We start from the raw sequence: 18,660 nt of genomic DNA on the forward strand, positions 1-18,660 counted from the left end.
ACAGTGAGGAATCAGAACAGTTAGACAGCTCTTTTTCAACAAAGTCCAAATAATTCAAGTAACTCAAGTCATATAGGCCTTTTTTTTTTTTAATTGCAGAAAACAACATTTCTCCCCCCTTCTCCCTCCTCCCGCCCAGGAACCTTAGTTTATAATATAGTGTAGAATGAACCCGTCCACTGTAGTAATGTTTATGCACAACTGCACCACTTTAGCCAGCTCCTTTATTTCTGGTTTTACATTGGACAAACTGATTAAGGCTCCATTTTCAGGAGACACAGCTATTCTTTAATAACTTCCACATTCGTTGGGTTACGTTCAGAGGTTTATCAGGGCAGGGCCTAGGGTCATCCAGTGTTAGCAATTACAGACCCATCTGACCTTCACAGGGGTCACAGGTCAACTTTTCATGTGAAATTTGATGATTTTTGCTATCAATTCAGGCATAAAACACCAATACTTGGAGCTGGGAAGCTGAAATCTTTAGATTCTAGTCCAGACCTTGGAGCAGATTGACGGTGCCAAATATCAGAGCTCTGCTCCACTCGGAAGTGTCCAAAATGGCCAAAAAGCAGTGTTCATTTCTAATCCCCCATTGTGTACAAGACTAAATTCAACAGATAGTCTTTAATAACTTCCACATGCTTTGAGCTGGAAGTCTGAAAGTTTCAGGGTTTTGTCAGGGGCCTAGGGCCACCCATTATCTGCAATTTCAGACCAATCCCACATTCAGAAGGGGTCAAAGGTCAAGGTTTAGTGTGAAATTTGACGATTTTTGCTATCAATTCAGGCATAAAACACCAATACTTTGAGCTGGGAAGCTGAAATCTTTAGATTCTAGTCCAGACCTTGGAGCAGATTGAAGATCAGAGCTGTGCTCCACTCAGAAGTGTCCAAAATGGCCATGGTAAGTGTCAAAGGTCACAGGGGTCAAACATCAAAGTTAATCCTAACAAAACACACACGCTTTAAGTAATCATCATGAAATTTAGATGAGTTGTATATCAGAGAGTCCTCTATCATTATATTGTATTCCCATTGCTCTGGGGGCCACGGGGGGCCCCTGGGGGCCACTTCGCTTTCCCATGCTCTCACAGATTTGGGTGTCGGGTCAGTGGATAAGGGCCTCACAATGAGTCCACAGGCCAAGTTTCAAGTGATTCGGTTGGTTTCTATGGAAACAGCGGCCTCCTGGAGACAGAGGAATGCGGCTGTTTGAAGCCCCGCCTCTCGAAAAGTAATGGCTCAATCAGGACCGAACGCACATCAACGCGTTCGTCTTGGGCCCCCGGAACCACTGATATCAAATTCAGAACTGTACGACTTTTAGAAATATATTTCATCCATTTCAGCTTTTCTGACTCAGAAGGTCTCTCAGGCATTAAGTCTGAGAGGCTCTGAATCTGAAAAGCTGAAATGGATGAAATATATTTCTAAAAGTCGTACAGTTCTGAATTTGATATCAGTGGTTCCGGGGGCCCAAGACGAACGCGTTGATGTGCGTTCGGTCCTGATTGAGCCATTACTTTTCGAGAGGCGGGGCTTCAAACAGCCGCATTCCTCTGTCTCCAGGAGGCCGCTGTTTCCATAGAAACCAACCGAATCACTTGAAACTTGGCCTGTGGACTCATTGTGAGGCCCTTATCCACTGACCCGACACCCAAATCTGTGAGAGCATGGGAAAGCGAAGTGGCCCCCAGGGGCCCCCCGTGGCCCCCAGAGCAATGGGAATACAATATAATGATAGAGGACTCTCTGATATACAACTCATCTAAATTTCATGATGATTACTTAAAGCGTGTGTGTTTTGTTAGGATTAACTTTGATGTTTGACCCCTGTGACCTTTGACACTTACCATGGCCATTTTGGACACTTCTGAGTGGAGCACAGCTCTGATCTTCAATCTGCTCCAAGGTCTGGACTAGAATCTAAAGATTTCAGCTTCCCAGCTCCAAGTATTGGTGTTTTATGCCTGAATTGATAGCAAAAATCGTCAAATTTCACATGAAAAGTTGACCTGTGACCCCTGTGAAGGTCAGATGGGTCTGTAATTGCTAACACTGGATGACCCTAGGCCCTGCCCTGATAAACCTCTGAACGTAACCCAACGAATGTGGAAGTTATTAAAGAATAGCTGTGTCTCCTGAAAATGGAGCCTTAATCAGTTTGTCCAATGTAAAACCAGAAATAAAGGAGCTGGCTAAAGTGGTGCAGTTGTGCATAAACATTACTACAGTGGACGGGTTCATTCTACACTATATTATAAACTAAGGTTCCTGGGCGGGAGGAGGGAGAAGGGGGGAGAAATGTTGTTTTCTGCAATAAAAAAAAAAAAAGGCCTATATGACTTGAGTTACTTGAATTATTTGGACTTTGTTGAAAAAGAGCTGTCTAACTGTTCTGATTCCTCACTGTTTATTCACATGCTGTTGAATTAAATCAACATGGCTTAATTTCCACTCCTCATGATCACAAACACACTATTAAGGTGTTGTAGTTCCGTCCAGACGCCGTAGATGGCAGTGTCGCAGTCTATGGTGGCGCCGTTGCAATGACGTCACATCCTCTAGTTCAGCACTCAACACCGACCAATCCTGGGAAAGCTTGTGAAATTACGTCACGCCATTCAAAAGTTATTAGCGCGAACCTGTTTTTTTTACTACGGAAAGTAAAATGTTACGTGCGGTAGTTTTTTTGTGATCAAAAGTTGTATTGTGTGTTTCATGCAATAATAATATGACCTAACAACAGATGAATTCGTACATAAACAGGTCCTAAACTATGCAATGTCATAGTTTTGAAGTTTAGAGCCAAAACAGGTTGAAGTGTCAGTAGTCGCTGCAGGGACGATTGATACAGCTGTTTCAACTGTCCCTCACGCCACCGTGCGTAGTGATTGTGGTCACACTGCGCGATCAATATCTGTATATAAATCACCGTATTAATATTCTATTGTTCTGCAATGAACAACAACCGATTTGAATGAACAACATATTTTTAATAAACACCACATATTTTTAATGAACAAAACGTGTTTATGACATGAATCAACAGATATTCAGCAAAGTGAGGGGAAAATGCCGAGGGTAAAATGACAATATGTTCAACTGTGTATCCATAAACATGACTTAGGACAGGGAAATAAGTAAATAAAATGAAAATGCAGTCGTCCAACAACTCGTACAAAAGAAGAAAGGCGAGTTTAATCGAAATGCGGATCTTGACAATTACGCACGGGACAAAAATATTTATTTATTTATTACACACCCCCACCCCGTCTGGTCTTCCGACAAGGATGTAATTTATTTATTTGTTTGTTTGTTTGTTTGTTTATTTATTATTCTGCACCAACGCCAAGATCAGTAAATAAATAATAACCAAAATGACGGCTTGGATGAAAGCTATGTCAGACACACCAGGTTCAATAAAGCTTCAAAGGGGAAAAAAAGTTTTCCAGCTCAGTGCGTCGTTCAGCGCCGCGTCCGGTCGGCTGGATCACTTTACTCTGAGCGTCACATATCGCCGCGAAGGGGGTTGCATTGGAATGAATTGAAATCCCCGCTCGTCACCTCATGACGAAAAACGGGTACCTAATGAGTCAGGCATGTGACGAGGAGGGACAGTGACCGTTCGTCAGGGGGTTGACGCACTGGGAGTGAGAACGTGTTGTCAGCAGGGGTACACTAAATGGGAGACTGTATCATTTAACATACTGTGGTGGGGGCGGGAGGAGAAGGTTGTTGCTCAGACCTAATTAAAACCTTCAATTAAAACACGTTAAAAGGAGGAGGGATTGAAAACGGCAGAAACGGGAATCACATTTCAAACCTGACTTCCTCTTTGGCCATGCGTGGCTCACTCTCAGTTGATATTTGACTGGCAAACATTTTTCTCTCCTCCCTCCCTAATTCACTTCGACTTGCTCTCTGCTTCAGCATGTAAAGATGGGAATTCAAATGGGATGTCATGCTCATCTTTTAATAAATTCCCGCTCCAACAGGAACTGATGGTGAAGTCGCGAGTTCCACCAGACTTCATCGAGAGAGCTTCAGGGGGGTTCACAAGGCCATGGCATTTTTATTTTACAGAACTAAGACTGCATGGCACTGGGAACCAATTACCACCACTTCCATAAAAGAAACTGTTCAGGGATAAAACTTCTCTCTGTGGGCCTACCTGGCTGACGTAGATGCCTGTGTCCTCCTCATCGTCGGTCCTGTAGCACAGCGTCAGACCCAGCTTCTCCTGACTGTTCTGTCTGCACAGCTCCACCTCCTGTCACACACAAACAAACCAATGATGTCTTAAAAACCAATAATGTTACGCCTGTTATGAGGTTACGTTTTTTGTTTTGGGTATTGGATGGATTCCAAAACCATATCATTTCAAGCATGGAATTCAGTCCTGTATTGCAGATGAAATGATACCACCCATGAGCGACCAGGTCCTGGTAGATCTTTACGCTCTACATTACCGTTACTAATCACTTTAGGAATGTTTTGTTGTCCCATGGTCATTAATATGTGAAATTGCTTTAGGCCAAAAGGTTCTGTTATTTTTCGACTGATGCACAATATCCGAGCGACCTCAAATGTCTACCTTTCACACTCCCTTGCATGTTCACACATTAGTGTTCAGCATTCACACTCCTTTCATTAGAGTGCATCTCCACAATTGCTGCTTGTGATTATATTTCACATTTCCTTGTTGTAGTTATATGCAAGTAAACAAAAACATCATTTTAGTTTGCAAAGACCAAAGTCTGGAAACAACAATTCACTTGCTGTGTTTAATTAGAAATTGAAAGTAAGAGGGGGGGAAAAAAAGATTTCATGGTTATGTGGGTGTCACTTCCAATTTTATTTCAACTTGTTAATTAGCATATTAGTGGAAGTCATAACACAATTGCATTTCAGCCAGATGTGGGTCAAGTGTATACAATGAATCGACCAGGTCTTTTCCTTGGTGTGTTCCAGGAAAACCTGATCACCCGGGATATTTGATGTTGTATCCTTGGTGCCATTTCAGAAATTTCAAACAAAGCCAGCTCATGGGATTTGACAACAAATGGAATGAGAATAAATGACTTTGTATTAATGCTTATGCAAAGCATGTAATTTCAGTGGTTGGTCCTTCAAAGTGCCTCACACCACCTCAGATCACTTTAAACCGTTAATATGGTCTGAGTGAATCTCAAATGTGCCCTTAATCTGTCTCTGGGTGCATTCACATCAGTGGTTAGGGCTGCCTACTTTGCAAATGACGTTACAACCAGGGCCTTTGAAGTAATTGTTAAAGTTACTGTTCAAATGACCCAAAAGAGACACAAAATGACCAAAAGAGGTGCAAAATGATCACTAAGGGACACAGAGCTACCAAGCAGATGCCTCTTTCAATCTCACTCTTATGTAACAGGGGTAAGGAGGTTTTTTACAAGATGTTGTTTTGCTGTCTTGGCTTGATTAGAGAAGCAAGACTGAACTAGAAAAAAACACAAATAAATAGCTGAAAGAGGTTAATGTTCTCAACAGCTGATGGGAAAAAGAAAGTATTTTTCTATTACACATTAGTCTTTTCTTCATTGTTAATATAAAAATTGTAATTTGTGCAGCCTTAAGGATGACTTAATGAGGTCTTAGGTAACTTAGCTGCTGCTCAAAGCTGCCATTTGGAAATCACACTGAGGACACATCCAGATCCAGATTGGTTTCGTCCTTTCATGTCCTCATTGTCACTTGTTCACACTCTGCTGCTCAATCTTGACAGTTGAGATCAGATTGAGACTTAGAGCCACAGCAGTTACCACGGCACAACTCAACCCAGCAGAATGAATGGAGGACAGCACAGCCCTACAGTATGTAAAATGAATGATGACTCTTTGCTGGATTGTATAACCTGCAGCGTATAGCAGTGCACTGCAACGTAATGTACTGGTTCTGTAGGTACAGTAAAATATAAAACACAAACACATCGCCGCAGCATGTGCTCTGTGCATCAATAAAATAAAAGCCTTCAATATCACACTGAACTCAGCATGTGGCAACATATAGGGCAGGTCTTTGATGCCTATAGTGATGGTATTTCACCAGCTGTTTCTCTCCCACAGGAAAATTCTCGAAATTTAACCCGATTTGCAACTAGCTCTTTTTGATCTCTGCTGTGTATAAAGGTATTCACATAAAGATAACTGCGGGGGTAATCTTTATTAACCCCATGCTGCCAAATTCATTTCAGTGCTGTGAAGTTGTGAAAGGTGGAGGTGTGGGATAGTGTTAAAAAAAAAAAAGAGGAGATGAGGGTGGATGGGTGGGTGGAGGGGGCTAGAATTAAGCCCCAACCCCCTTTTTTCCCCAGTCATGGGAAACCACGATAGCAGAGATTGACAGGGGAAGTAATTAATTTCGGTGGCATTTAACCCCCTGTGCAGACAGCCCTGACCTTCAAAGGCTTGGGCGTGTGTTAGGAGTTTATAATGTTGTAACACAGTGCACTGGTCTCAACTACCCACGCTCCTCACCAGTTTAGTGCATCGGCTGATTTGAACAAACCCTGACAGTGGAATCACAGCAGTACACAGCAGGATCAGGCAGCGCTAACGCCTTAATGTCAGCACACACTGGGTGGTACACTGGGGTTTTTAGTGGATTACTAGAGTCAGTTATCGTGGTGCGAGGCTCACTGCTGAATGAGCTCCAGATGTGCAGAGCTGTGGGTGCTGAAGCTGTAGAAAGGCACGATTAGCAATGATTGGATCATAATCTGTGCCACTGTGGAGCTGAGACTATGGCACAGCGGTGACGCCCAAACTAATTTAACGTGGATTACAATCACATGCATAGTGACAATTGTTAATTTACAGTATGTGGTAAGTAATGTTAAATTGAAAAGATCACATTTACCTCATGCTACCAACATATATGAGAAATAAATTCATGTTGACAAAAGGTGATGTCCTGACTTTTAGAGCCGCATTAAGCATCTGTTAGTGACACTTCGGGCTAATATGCACTCAACAGTTAAACCTACTTCATGACTCATTCACAAGAAAATTACAGCTGAGTCTAATGTTCAATGGCTCATTGTTTCCACACTGCACATGATGACCTCCTCATCCTCATGATGCACAGTCAGTCAGGTTTGACAGTGCTTTATAATGACAGCTTTACCATTGATAGCTTGCTTTTTTCCTCCCATAATTACCTCACCTCAAACCATTTTCTTCTTGTAGTTGTTTAGGATGGATCAGACTCTTAAACCTCTTACAAACTGGATGTATGTATTTTGAAAGAGGACAGTGATTTGATATTTGAGCTATAGTTATAGCTATGTTATGGATCTAATGTACAACACCACTGCTCATTATACAGTAAGACCCTGGTTATCATGGCCTTTGCTGCATTGATTTATATCCCTATAGTTCCCAAAACGAGTACCTCTTTAACGGTAGAGACATTTGTAGAAAGAGTCTTTGTTCTTTTGTACTGTACAGTCTTTTGCATTTCTTTTTCCCTGTTTTATTTATTTATTTGGGGGATTAAGAAAATGCTGCATTTGAAGCTTGGCATCTGTTGATAATCCATCATTAAGACACGTTTATTTTGATTAATTTGGCAAACAGCTAACTGGCTGCTCTCTTGCAGACTGCTGCTACTTTATTAACTGCACGGCATAACCTGGTGGATAAATAGAGCTTTCATTAAAATCCGACATAATTTAACACTGCTGTGCCTGGGAAGTAGATACAAATACCCGGAAAGGATTGAAATTATTATTAACTTACATTTTATTTGTATTTTTTTTAATAACTCTCTAGAATTGTGCTCGTAATTGGAATGATTCGCTGTTCCATTGTGAACCTGCAAGCTGGTCTCTATTGTCTGCTACCTGGTGATATTACAGTGCGGTAGACTTGACAGGAGTATTATGACAGCAGGAGTACCCATGTGGACAATCATTTTGAAGTGAAGCTCAACCTGTCTGTCATACGTAATGTTCCTGGGAATGGCAGCCCTCTTCTGTTTCATCCAAGAGGAAAGCCATTCATGTTTCAGTTAGATACACATGGATGGACAGAGGTAAGTGTGGATGACCAATTTGTGTCTGGCAGGAGGGGATGGGAGTTTTTTTTTAAACTAGGTGTGTATGTGTGTGTTCATGCTTTAAAACCAACTTTGTTCTGATACTACCGCTATTATCCCACATCCCCGCTCCAACCCCCACCGACTTCCACCCCCAACCCACACAGGAGACTCCAGATGACGATATGAAGTGAGGCCACAGCTGGCAGCGGAGGAATCCTAATGACCCACAATGCAGTTCACTGAACCGGGGAGTGCCTATTAAAGTAGGTCGGACCACTGACGGTGGCAAACGTCACCCATCACTGTCACCTATAGCGTGACCTCAAGATCCACTGTCTGACCTGTGTGATGCATGTGGAGACACTTGTGGAAATCATTGACTGTGAGACACTGCAGTCTTCTGATAAGACGCCCAAACACAAATATGTAGCGGGGTGGATTTTGTTATGTTTTATATAAACTCAATCATTTTCATACTGTTTTTAATTAGTTTTTCTCCTGATGAGGCGAGTGCTTGCTTTTTCACAATCACTTTTCTGTCTGAAGTGACAGTCAGAGGAGCAAAACTGTATCTGAAGGAGAGTTCATGATGAAAGAAACACTATACTGTTTGTGAGTGGAGCACACTGGTAACACAACAGAGAGGTATTTCTTTTGGTACCATCACATGGAGAATGGCCTTATACCTCTCAGACCCAGGGACAGCGCTATGCTACATGGAACAATCTAAAGAGAATATGACGCTTTGACAAAAGGCTGCCAATTTTCTAGTATTATTGTGGTAGGCAATTTCTCTTGTATTGTTATGGGACTCCTGAGCTTCACGTGAAAAGGGGCTAGCCTTGGTTTATTTCCTGGGATTTTGTATTATTGACACAATGGCGGCCTCATATCCCACTGCACCAGGGGAAAAACATTAAGGCTATTCAATACCTTGGAGAGCCACAAACAGTCCAATGAGTAGTTCTGCAGCACAGAAATACTTATTAGAGTATTTCTGGGCGGACATCTCTCCCCTTGAGTTGCGCCATGTCTGTCCTCAAGTTCAATGAAAACTGAACAGTAGGAGCAATTTTTCAGTTTATAAAATACTAAAGGAAGGCTGAATTCCAGTATTTTTTAAAGCAGAACGTCCTAGTAGATTGTACTCCTGAAGTAAAAAGGGCAATTTATGCAAAACTGTACCTCATACTCATACTCTTCAGGCCTCTCCACCTCTGCAGGGGTGTTCGACAGGTACTCTGGACATTCGTAAAACTCGTGCTCCATGGTGTGGATGGAATGACAGCTAGAGAGAAAACAGAGGAAAAGTGGGTTGTGTTAAAGATCATTACTGTAAATTCTCATTTGCAAGTGTTCAGTGTGTGTATACAGTAAATATGTTTGTATATTTGTTACATCAACAGCCATCCAGCAAATATCCAGGCCTTGAAGAACTTTTCGCTGTATGCATTAGATAAAAGTGATGTAAATTTTGCATAATGGATTTGTTTATTGGACATGAAAGCCATAAATGAGGCTTTCAAATCTCTTCCAAAAGCAGCATCACCAATAACCACTATGATAAAAAGAAAATAATTTTCTTAATTGTTGAGACACCCAACAAATGAGGTTTTTAAGACATCCTAATTGTGAATTAAGGTGCCTGAGATCCCTGGTGTATTCTTACATGTGCATGTGATGCTTTTTTTCTTCTTTTTTAAATAATGTTCATCTCATTCTGCAACAAAACTCTGAACAAGCAATGTAGACATCAACTGTTCCTGCTATAAAAGTCATGACCTCTGTAAATTGTCACCATGATATTGTAACTGCATCTCCATAATCATTGACCAACACTGGCAGATTTGTAGTTTTATAGTACAAATTGATTTCATTTGCTTCCCAGCAAAGCTCTATAAATAGCTACAGAATGGATGTAGCACCAGAATGCCAGCTCTATCAGACCATTGGCTTTTAATCGCCCAGCAAAAGCCCCCATTAAAGAAAATGGATGTAGCACACAGAAGCAATTATTGCATGCGCCTTTGGTTATGCATAACGATATCACAGGCCCAGCTCTGCAGGGAGTTTCCACACTATGATCCACCTGCTTAAAAACTACCATGAAATGAGAGATAAAAACATCCAACCTGTCTGTATCATTTCCGTGTGTGTGTGTGTGTGTGTGTGGAAGGGTCTAACATTGTGCACTGTGATTGATGGGCTCACCTGTCGGACAAGAGGAAGGGGCAGATATCAGGGACGGGTGGGGTAGCGGGTCGAAGCTTGGCCAGAGCCATGATGTGCTCGAAGGTGATGTCTGTTTGCGTGCAAACATCGACAACGCACACATCCTGTGGTGTGCCACTGTGGTTGTGTCCAACAGCCTGTGTGGCCCTGGTGGGTGTTCGCCGGAGAACCTGGACAACGATGGGGTCTCGCCTGATGGCCTCCACCACAGCTTCGTCATGTTCGACCTTAGAGAAGTCGCGCCCATTCACCTTGGGAAACAAAGAACAAAGAGTCACTTGACCAAGAGCTTCATCAGGAAACACTAATCACAAGAACACCCTGTCCTATCTGTTTGATGTGGTAGGCTAGCGTGGAAGAATGTCACCTGAAATTCCTCACGGCATTGAAATATGTACTGTCTTTGAAAAGAAGCAACAAGTCCAGGGAGAGGTGTGCACACTCAGTGTGTTTTTTTCCTAACCTTCATATATCCAGGGACACTCTGACAGACATACTGCTTTCAGAAACAGCCTATTTCACATTCACACCTGGGATCCACATGATGCTTTCCTCTTACAGTTAGCTGCTGAATAGCTCCTTGTTAAGCAACTATGAATTTTCATGATTTTTTTTTTTTTTTTTTAAAGACCGTAGGCAGTAATTCTTGACTAAATGAGGACATAACACATCATTATTTTCTTTACTTACACACTACATCTTCCTAGCAGGCTCAGACAATTTGTTGTGGAGCAACTCATAATTTTGTATTTTCCAAAGGAGGAAAAACTCCCCAAACCAAGCTTTAATAATTCTCATTCTGTTTTGTTCCAATTTTGCTTTTCAGATCTGCCTAACTTAAGTGCATTATTTACATCTTAAATTCCAACATTTCCAACCATTACGTCCATTAGACATAGAATGATAACACCAATTTAGGCAAATGAGCAGCAAAGTGGGGGAGAGCAGCGGGAGGTACACCTCGCTCCATTGGGAATATCAGTTTTTAGCGAGCAGCGCCTACTTAATTTGCAAGTTTAGAAAAGGTTGTGCCACAAGGGAATCAGTGGAGAAGGTGTGATGGACGACATACTGACAGCTGTCAGCCTGAAAACAAACTCGTACAGCCATGCATTTTCTCCATCTCTGGCACCTTGTCACTTTGTTTGACCCAATTACAATCCTTCTGAAAGCCTACGCCTTTGCTCAAGTTCATTTTCAACCTGTCACACCCTGAAGTTGATTAACTGTATTGATTTTGGATGTCTGAGTGTGGGTAAAGAACTTATATGCCAATATCAGCATCATTACTGGGGGAAGAGAGCAAAAGCTGTATTCTTTAAGTGGCAGTATGGGCTTATTTAATTAGGTATGTTGGATTGGACACACAACTTTTTTTTAAATTAATGACACAAGTTTAGAAAGTGTTGCAAAACCTTTTACTACCATCTGCTGCTATGATAGAAATTAATGCATGACTGCATGGGACCCGTGACCTCTATTATTGTGTGATATTATTCTGCCATATAACACCCTTAACACCATTTAACTATCCCATTTGTGCATCTTTGACAAAGTGTAGAGAAAGTTCGACAACATTTTAAAGTTGGAATTAGGACCAGATGGACACATTAATCTCCAATCAGGGGGAATGGTCTGGGAAGCAGGAAGTGATTGTGGGGGTACACCTGCCAGTGTCTTTACCTGCTGTTGTTCCTCTATTCAATCTGCCTGTTGATGAGCTAACTGGGGGCTGATTAATGGACAGCAGATGCGACAAAGACCGGGGATAATGGCTCAGAACGTGCAGCTTTTATGTGTTTGTGTGCTTCACACATTTCGTACATCGTATACACTGACTTTACAAAGCATTAGGGATAATTAAAGCACAAGTGATGAAGTAAAGAGAAGCAGTCGAGTTAGAGGAGATTTTTAAATCTCTGAGACAACAAAGATGTTGATTGTGCGAATAGATTTGTGATAATTTTTGATCTTTGAATCCCATATTTCTCTTTGTTCTATTTTCTGACTGAATTAAATCTTAGTGACATAAAACCGTAGTCTAACAATATCCCTTTTTTGTGTGGAATAATTTATCTTATTATTTCCTATCTTTTATCCTTGCAAAGTCTGCTTCCCCAAAGGGATTGCGGTTTAGTTCATAGTGTGGGCTCCTCCTTTCCATATGTGTATGTGGGCAAGGATATAGGAGCTATACATGCAAGTTGGATACCAGCACTGAGACGTGTAAGTGAGTGGATTCCATCAATATCCAACAGTAATTCCATTTTTATTAGTGGTTCCCTTTCTCATCACCCAGCTGCAAGCCAGTGACCAAGTTGACACCGAGACAGTATCATTACATCATCTGACATAACGTAGGAAAGCTCCAAGACCACTAAAAATAGTCTGAGGTCAGGGTTGTCTATAGGGACTGCTGTAATGAACCAACAATCTCGTGCAGCCTTCATATACCTCTCAAGTTAAAGGTTACTATTGCCAATAAAAATGGTTCCCAGTAGCCCTAAACCAAAGCAAGGCTGTCCAAACACTCCTTCCTAAAGGTCAAGGTTCAAAGTTGTGTGTTATATAGTTTAGGAGGATTGAATGTAGCCTACTCTTATGAGTGTCCTTTGTGAACACACTGATAATGTGAAACTGCCATTTACTTGTTATCAGCCCATTTGTTATCGCTCCCTCAGTTACCTATTGTTTTTGTAAGACAGTTTCCCTAGTAAGCTAAAAACCTTTAGACTATTAGCATATTGTTAATGTTGATAATTGTTGATACAAATATACATGTAAAAGCTTCTTACCACATCAAGTTCTTCTAAACTCAAAATGGCAACAGCTTTTGTTACCCAGCTGACTTATGCTAAGCATCTTCAACAGGATGTTTAGCTAGTTCTTTTTCTTTTTTTTACCATGTTTCGATACTACTTCCTAATTAATGACATTGAAGCACTAATATGTAGCATAATCAAAATGAAACCATCTTATAAGAAAAAGTATTTCATGGTTTTTCGAGCACAGGCTAGCTCAGACTTTCCTAGCTTAGTATCATTGTTTTGGTTTGTAGCTATTTTGGAAATCCTTTAGATTGTCTCAGAAATAACACATTTCTTGAGCATGGTAAAAACAAATGTCACAATGTCAGATACTGGATTCAGTTTGATCAAACATTACATTTTGATTCTGTATAGTGGAATAACCTTGTGTCAGACAACCTCAATTAATCATGACCTCTTGTGCTCTCAAAAAACTTCAGTGGATTGTTGAATAGGTATGCCATATTTCACAGCCTGACATGACTCTACACAGGCTTTTAAGGTCACACATATAAGACAGAGCGAGTCTCAGCTATCAGCTATTAATGCAACGTTTTACTCCCCCTGATGCGCCAATTACACACATCACTGACTATGAGGGGTCACTAGCGGACCATGGTGTGGAAATGGCTGTTACATGTGTTGAGACTGGGTTGAAAATAACACAGTGAAAACCAATCAGTCACCAGCACGGAGGCATTCAATATGCTCAATAGAAGGTCCATGTCAAGCTTTAAATGTGTTGCAGGGTTTTATCAGCTGCCCACTACGATGGTTAAATGTTGTTTCTACTTTTGCATGCAAGCAGATAAGGAAAGCGTAGAGATCGCACTGTTTGTTTGTACCTATGTGTATTTGTGTGTGTGGTCGTACATGTGAATGGGTGTGTGTTTGCTGCTCAGAGATAAGAGTGTGATGGAAACCACTCAACCTCACGGCTAAATCTGTCTGATATGGTGTCATTGTGAGCAAATGGGAGATAATACACACACACACACACACACACACACACACACACACACACACACACACACACACACCTAGACACACACTCATACACAACACAAAGCTTAAACATTACATCAGCTCCCGACAGACTTAAAACAGCTTTATGTGGTTGTTTCCATTAACCATGTTTGACTGAATAATGCAGTATCTCACATTGAATAGGCTCATATAGGCACCCAAACAATAAGCTACCCAGGAGAGACAACCTCTGCCTATTCATCCCCGGCCTCCTCTGCCCCTGAGGAGACATGTTGCTCCTCACCACCACCAAGCTGTCCCCCACAATAGCCTAGATCATGATTTTCCGAACTCCAGCTCAATACAACAAAGATTGTTTTTACATTCATGGAAAATGGCATATTGTGATGAGTGAGGAAGCACAGGTGGCGTGCTCCAATAATCTGCCAGATCTCATTTCTCTTCCTCCTTGAGCTGTATCCAGATGATTCAGGAGGCCACTCTCGTGTGGCGAGGGCTTACTGTCATAAATGTCTCATTTCAATAATAAAAGTCTCTGACATGCAATATCACCCCAGTGCAGCAGAGGCAAAGGAGATGATGGTTTCATAAATTTGAGTGGCAGGCTGCGCAACTGGTGCCATGCTCGGTCAGCTGAATCACATTGACCCTTGCCTCTTGTGCGATGAGAATACCATGATGCTATTGATGCATGTGTGACAAGCAACCAGGGAAAAACCAGCAAAACAGAACAGAGGTGATTGAAATGAATTTTTGTTCATCAAAGTCGGTCTTATAGCTACCACACCATCAGCCAAGTTAAACATCATTTAAAAGATCCAAGTCATTTGAAAATGTAAGACCTTAGAGACAAATTAATGCAGCAAGTTTCATTAGTATAGTGAGCCACAGTCACTAACTGAGGTTTCTGTACTTACTTTTGCAGTGTTTGCTCTGATTGCGGAGGTTTGCATTTCCTGACTATGCACAACACAGGTGGTGAAGCTGCAAAATTGGCTTCTCCCATTGTTAGCTAACCTCTGCCCGTTACTGTTTTGGAAGATGATATGTGAATGGTTCATATCTTTTTTGGGGATTAAAACTTAAAAGTTTAGTTTTCTCATGACTTTTCTAGATGCCAAGCACTCTGAAGATAGTCAGAAAAAGACATCTCTTATATTACCTTGCTTAGTGTACAATTACAGCATCTGTCTTTTCTAAAGAGGCAGAGGATCCCATAGTTTTAAAATGCAGCTTAGACTGGCTACAATATATAATTTACCACAATTATAGCCAATTTCAAACTTGAGTATGATGACTGGCTGAAGTAAATAGCTGTTATGTTGAGATATGATTCATTCTTAACCTATATTTAGTCAAAGATGATGCACTCAGCATGGAAGTCCTTTCTTGGTGATATATTTCTGGGCTTTTGCTGTTGACAAGAGCAACCAAGGTCTTGTAGTGCTGACCCGCTGGGGATAAGTTCAAGGGCATCTTCACATGCTCACAGACACCTACAGTAGCCGCAATGTGGAAGCGGTCTGAAATTGAAACCAGTTTCAAATATCTGCAACGTTATAGTCTTATTCATTTTTCTTAATTACCTGAAAATTCTTTATTTTTAAAACCCTGACTTGACTTAAAAAGTGCATGCGGAGTTGGTGGGATTTCTACTCTGTTTTATGTGTTTAGCCAGGCTTGTTCGTCTTTTCCAATCAGCAAGTGTTCACTGTGCATTGTAATGCTCTGCTGTTTTACATTTCTGTATCGCGCCAATTAATCAAAGTGACAAGGTATTTAATGAGAGGCAATTAGAGTGTTAACCAAAATGCAAATCAGAGAGATCAGGGAGACTGTGGGAGAGAGGCAGAGCAGGCGATGTGTGTTTGTGTTCATAGTTGTGGTGGTGGCACGGGGGTGTGTATGTGTGTTTACGAATATGTGTGTGAGTTTGTACCATGGCAACGGGTTCAAGGAGACCCAGTTCAGTGCTCTTATTAGGGCCCTTATTCACTGAATTGAGTTCAGCTCTTCCTCTCTGTGTTTATGTGCTCGTCTGCACCTGTGATTGCATCTATGTCCGTGCCTGCGAGTGCGATTACAAGTTGTAATGAGTGTCCTTCACAGTTTTTCACAGACATGGGTTCCTGCACAACAGGCAAAAACAACCAATTAGTTCTGCATGAGGAAGACCACATGACAACATGAAATGTGGATTAAATAGCTGCTGTCGCGACGGATGTTAAGTAGCCCGCTCAGGTCAATCCCTTCCACATCACACAGCATCTGTCTGCAGTAGATTAGACTGCATCTCCTCCAAGAATGGCTTTTTCCCCCAGTGCTGGCGTGTTTCAGCTGTTAGATCTTAGCTTCAGACGATGTTAAAAATGTATGAAGCTTTAGCTAAAATATAACGTGCTTAAAATAATCTTACAACAAGCCTGTGCTTTCCAATATATCCTCTTTCTGTAGTACCTGCTAAAAGTGACAGTGTGGTGTACTGTCCTTCAACTGCTATGTTGCATTCAAGCCCCCCATCATGAGGCATCAGAACAGCTGAAGTGTCCTTCAGCAAGATCGACTGCGCTGCTCTGCAACTCGTCATACACTGTTTCTTCCCTGCGGACTAAAAGAAAAAAGAAATCTCTATCACACTTTCCAGAACCCTCTCAGATAATCCTCATGATGTGCAAACATTTGGGTTTGTTGGTGCCAACAGGAACACCGTATGTCCACAGTGCATTTTAGTGTATTTATATGATTGCCATTGTGTCAGTGACTCCTTTAAAACATCGCTACAGCCTTAGTGTGCCCAATTACCCCCATGAAATCCATTACATGGGATCAATGTTTATTTTATGAGTTAGCTAAACTCTCTATTGTTTTGATATTTAAGAAGCCAGCAGGGATTGAGGATTGAGGAGTCTGCCAATCAATAAACACACCTCTGCATGCACATGTTATTTTCCAACACTGCACCATCTTCTGATCTGATCTTATTAGTAATTTTATTTCTCTCGTTCTTCTCTTGGTCTAGCAGTATAAGTGTGTTTTCTCTCCTTTTGTCTGTCATTGTCACTGTACATCAGCCTGTTTCATTTCGCTTCAGTGGGTAAAAAAAAAGAAAGAAAGAAACTCTATATTGCCAGAGCACTTTAAAAACAGACACTACATCACTTTCTGTTTTTACCCATCTGTTTTTTTATTTTATTTGTGTGTCTCAAGGGTTTTCTCCCTTCTCGCTCTTCACATGTCTGTCTTTCCCCACCCCGGCTTAACACCAGCAGCAGTAGAAACACGCACGCAGACATCAGAGACTGTTGACTTGTGACTGTCATTCCAAGCAGCCATTTCTGATGTAAGTGGGGGGAAATCAAAGGTTATCATCTGTCAGTGAACGCATTAGGAACCATCTCATTTCCTGCTCTTTGTTCCACTTCTATATGCAAGGCGGGCTTCCTTTCAATTAGGCTTCATGAATACAGACCCTTCCCAGTGGTAAAGCCTTGGAATGAAACATGATTTGTCTTGTATTTGGCTTTTTTGGAATTACAATATGAGTATTTTCTTTTATTCATAACACAATCCCATCTGTGTATGTGCTTGTGACACTTCCAAGGGAAAAACAACCTCCTACTCTATTTTCATTGCGGTAATCCAGTGATGATAAAACTTCAATTAAAACATTCTTCCCTTCAGTTTACACGTCAGTATGCTTTTCGATAAAAAAGACAAAAAAAAACATGGCAAAAGTCAAGAGGTTTGCTTTGCATCACCTACTGTAGTTTAATCTGCAATCTCATTCAGCACCAACCGGCAGTTTCCGCTCATTTTCCATCATAAAGTGACTAATATCCTCTTCCTGGTGGGCTCATACATCACAGCAGGGCCAATGTCTCTATGTATAACTAATAGGCTCTGTGTTCTCAAGCAGCCACGGATGGCACGGGTTATGACAAACTGACAAACAACAAGACATTCATTACCCTCAACATCCTAGCAACCAAATCACAATTACCGCGATCCACGAGTGAGCATCCAGCCAGCCCCGCTGCCTCGCTCTTATTCCTCGCACACCACGTCGCCAATGCATAAATTAGCCTTCTTTTGTCACATTGGGGGGTTGGCGGGTTGAGAATTAGCTCAGTTTGTTTTGCTCATGATGAGACAGGGCGCACTGTTGCTGGATGACTGCAAAACTTCTTTATTGACAAATCAATGGACGTCACTTTCATTTTCACTCAGCGTGCTTGTGCGTCTTGGGATTAACTGAGCATTTCCGTGTGTACATTTTTATGTGTGCATGCGCGTGTCAATGCAGATAGTTGTCTTGACTGACTAATGTACTTGGCCTGCGCGGTACCAGGACTCTATTGTTGCACCGTGTCCTCCCCGCAGTCATTAGATCACCATTAATCTCTCATCTGCCATTAAAACAACAGCCACTGAGCCAGGCTGAACAATAGTGTGGCCCTTCCTCCAGCCCCTCGACACACACTAGCAATGAGTTTGAATTAGGCTCTCGGGGGTCACCGATTAGACCCACATAATTCATCCAGACGGCTGAGTT

At 41.6% G+C, this 18,660-nt stretch overlaps 1 protein-coding gene across 1 annotated transcript in view; it reads right to left on the reverse strand.

Moving 5' to 3' along the window:
- The window catches only part of pdzrn4 (PDZ domain containing ring finger 4), a 37,639-nt gene that overhangs the window by 8,842 nt on the left and 10,137 nt on the right, over window positions 1-18,660 (reverse strand). The window contains exons 2-4 of the mRNA XM_085769338.1: window positions 10,294-10,565; window positions 9,268-9,370; window positions 4,178-4,276 (exon numbers count right to left, since the gene is read on the reverse strand). Coding sequence (XP_085625464.1) covers window positions 4,178-4,276; window positions 9,268-9,370; window positions 10,294-10,565 — 474 coding nt within the window. The remainder of the gene's footprint in view (window positions 1-4,177; window positions 4,277-9,267; window positions 9,371-10,293; window positions 10,566-18,660) is intronic.

The sequence above is a fragment of the Trachurus japonicus genome, chromosome 23 (assembly GCF_045865225.1).
Source record: "Trachurus japonicus isolate A0001 chromosome 23, Traja_1.0".
Taxonomy (NCBI): Eukaryota; Metazoa; Chordata; class Actinopteri; order Carangiformes; family Carangidae; genus Trachurus; species Trachurus japonicus.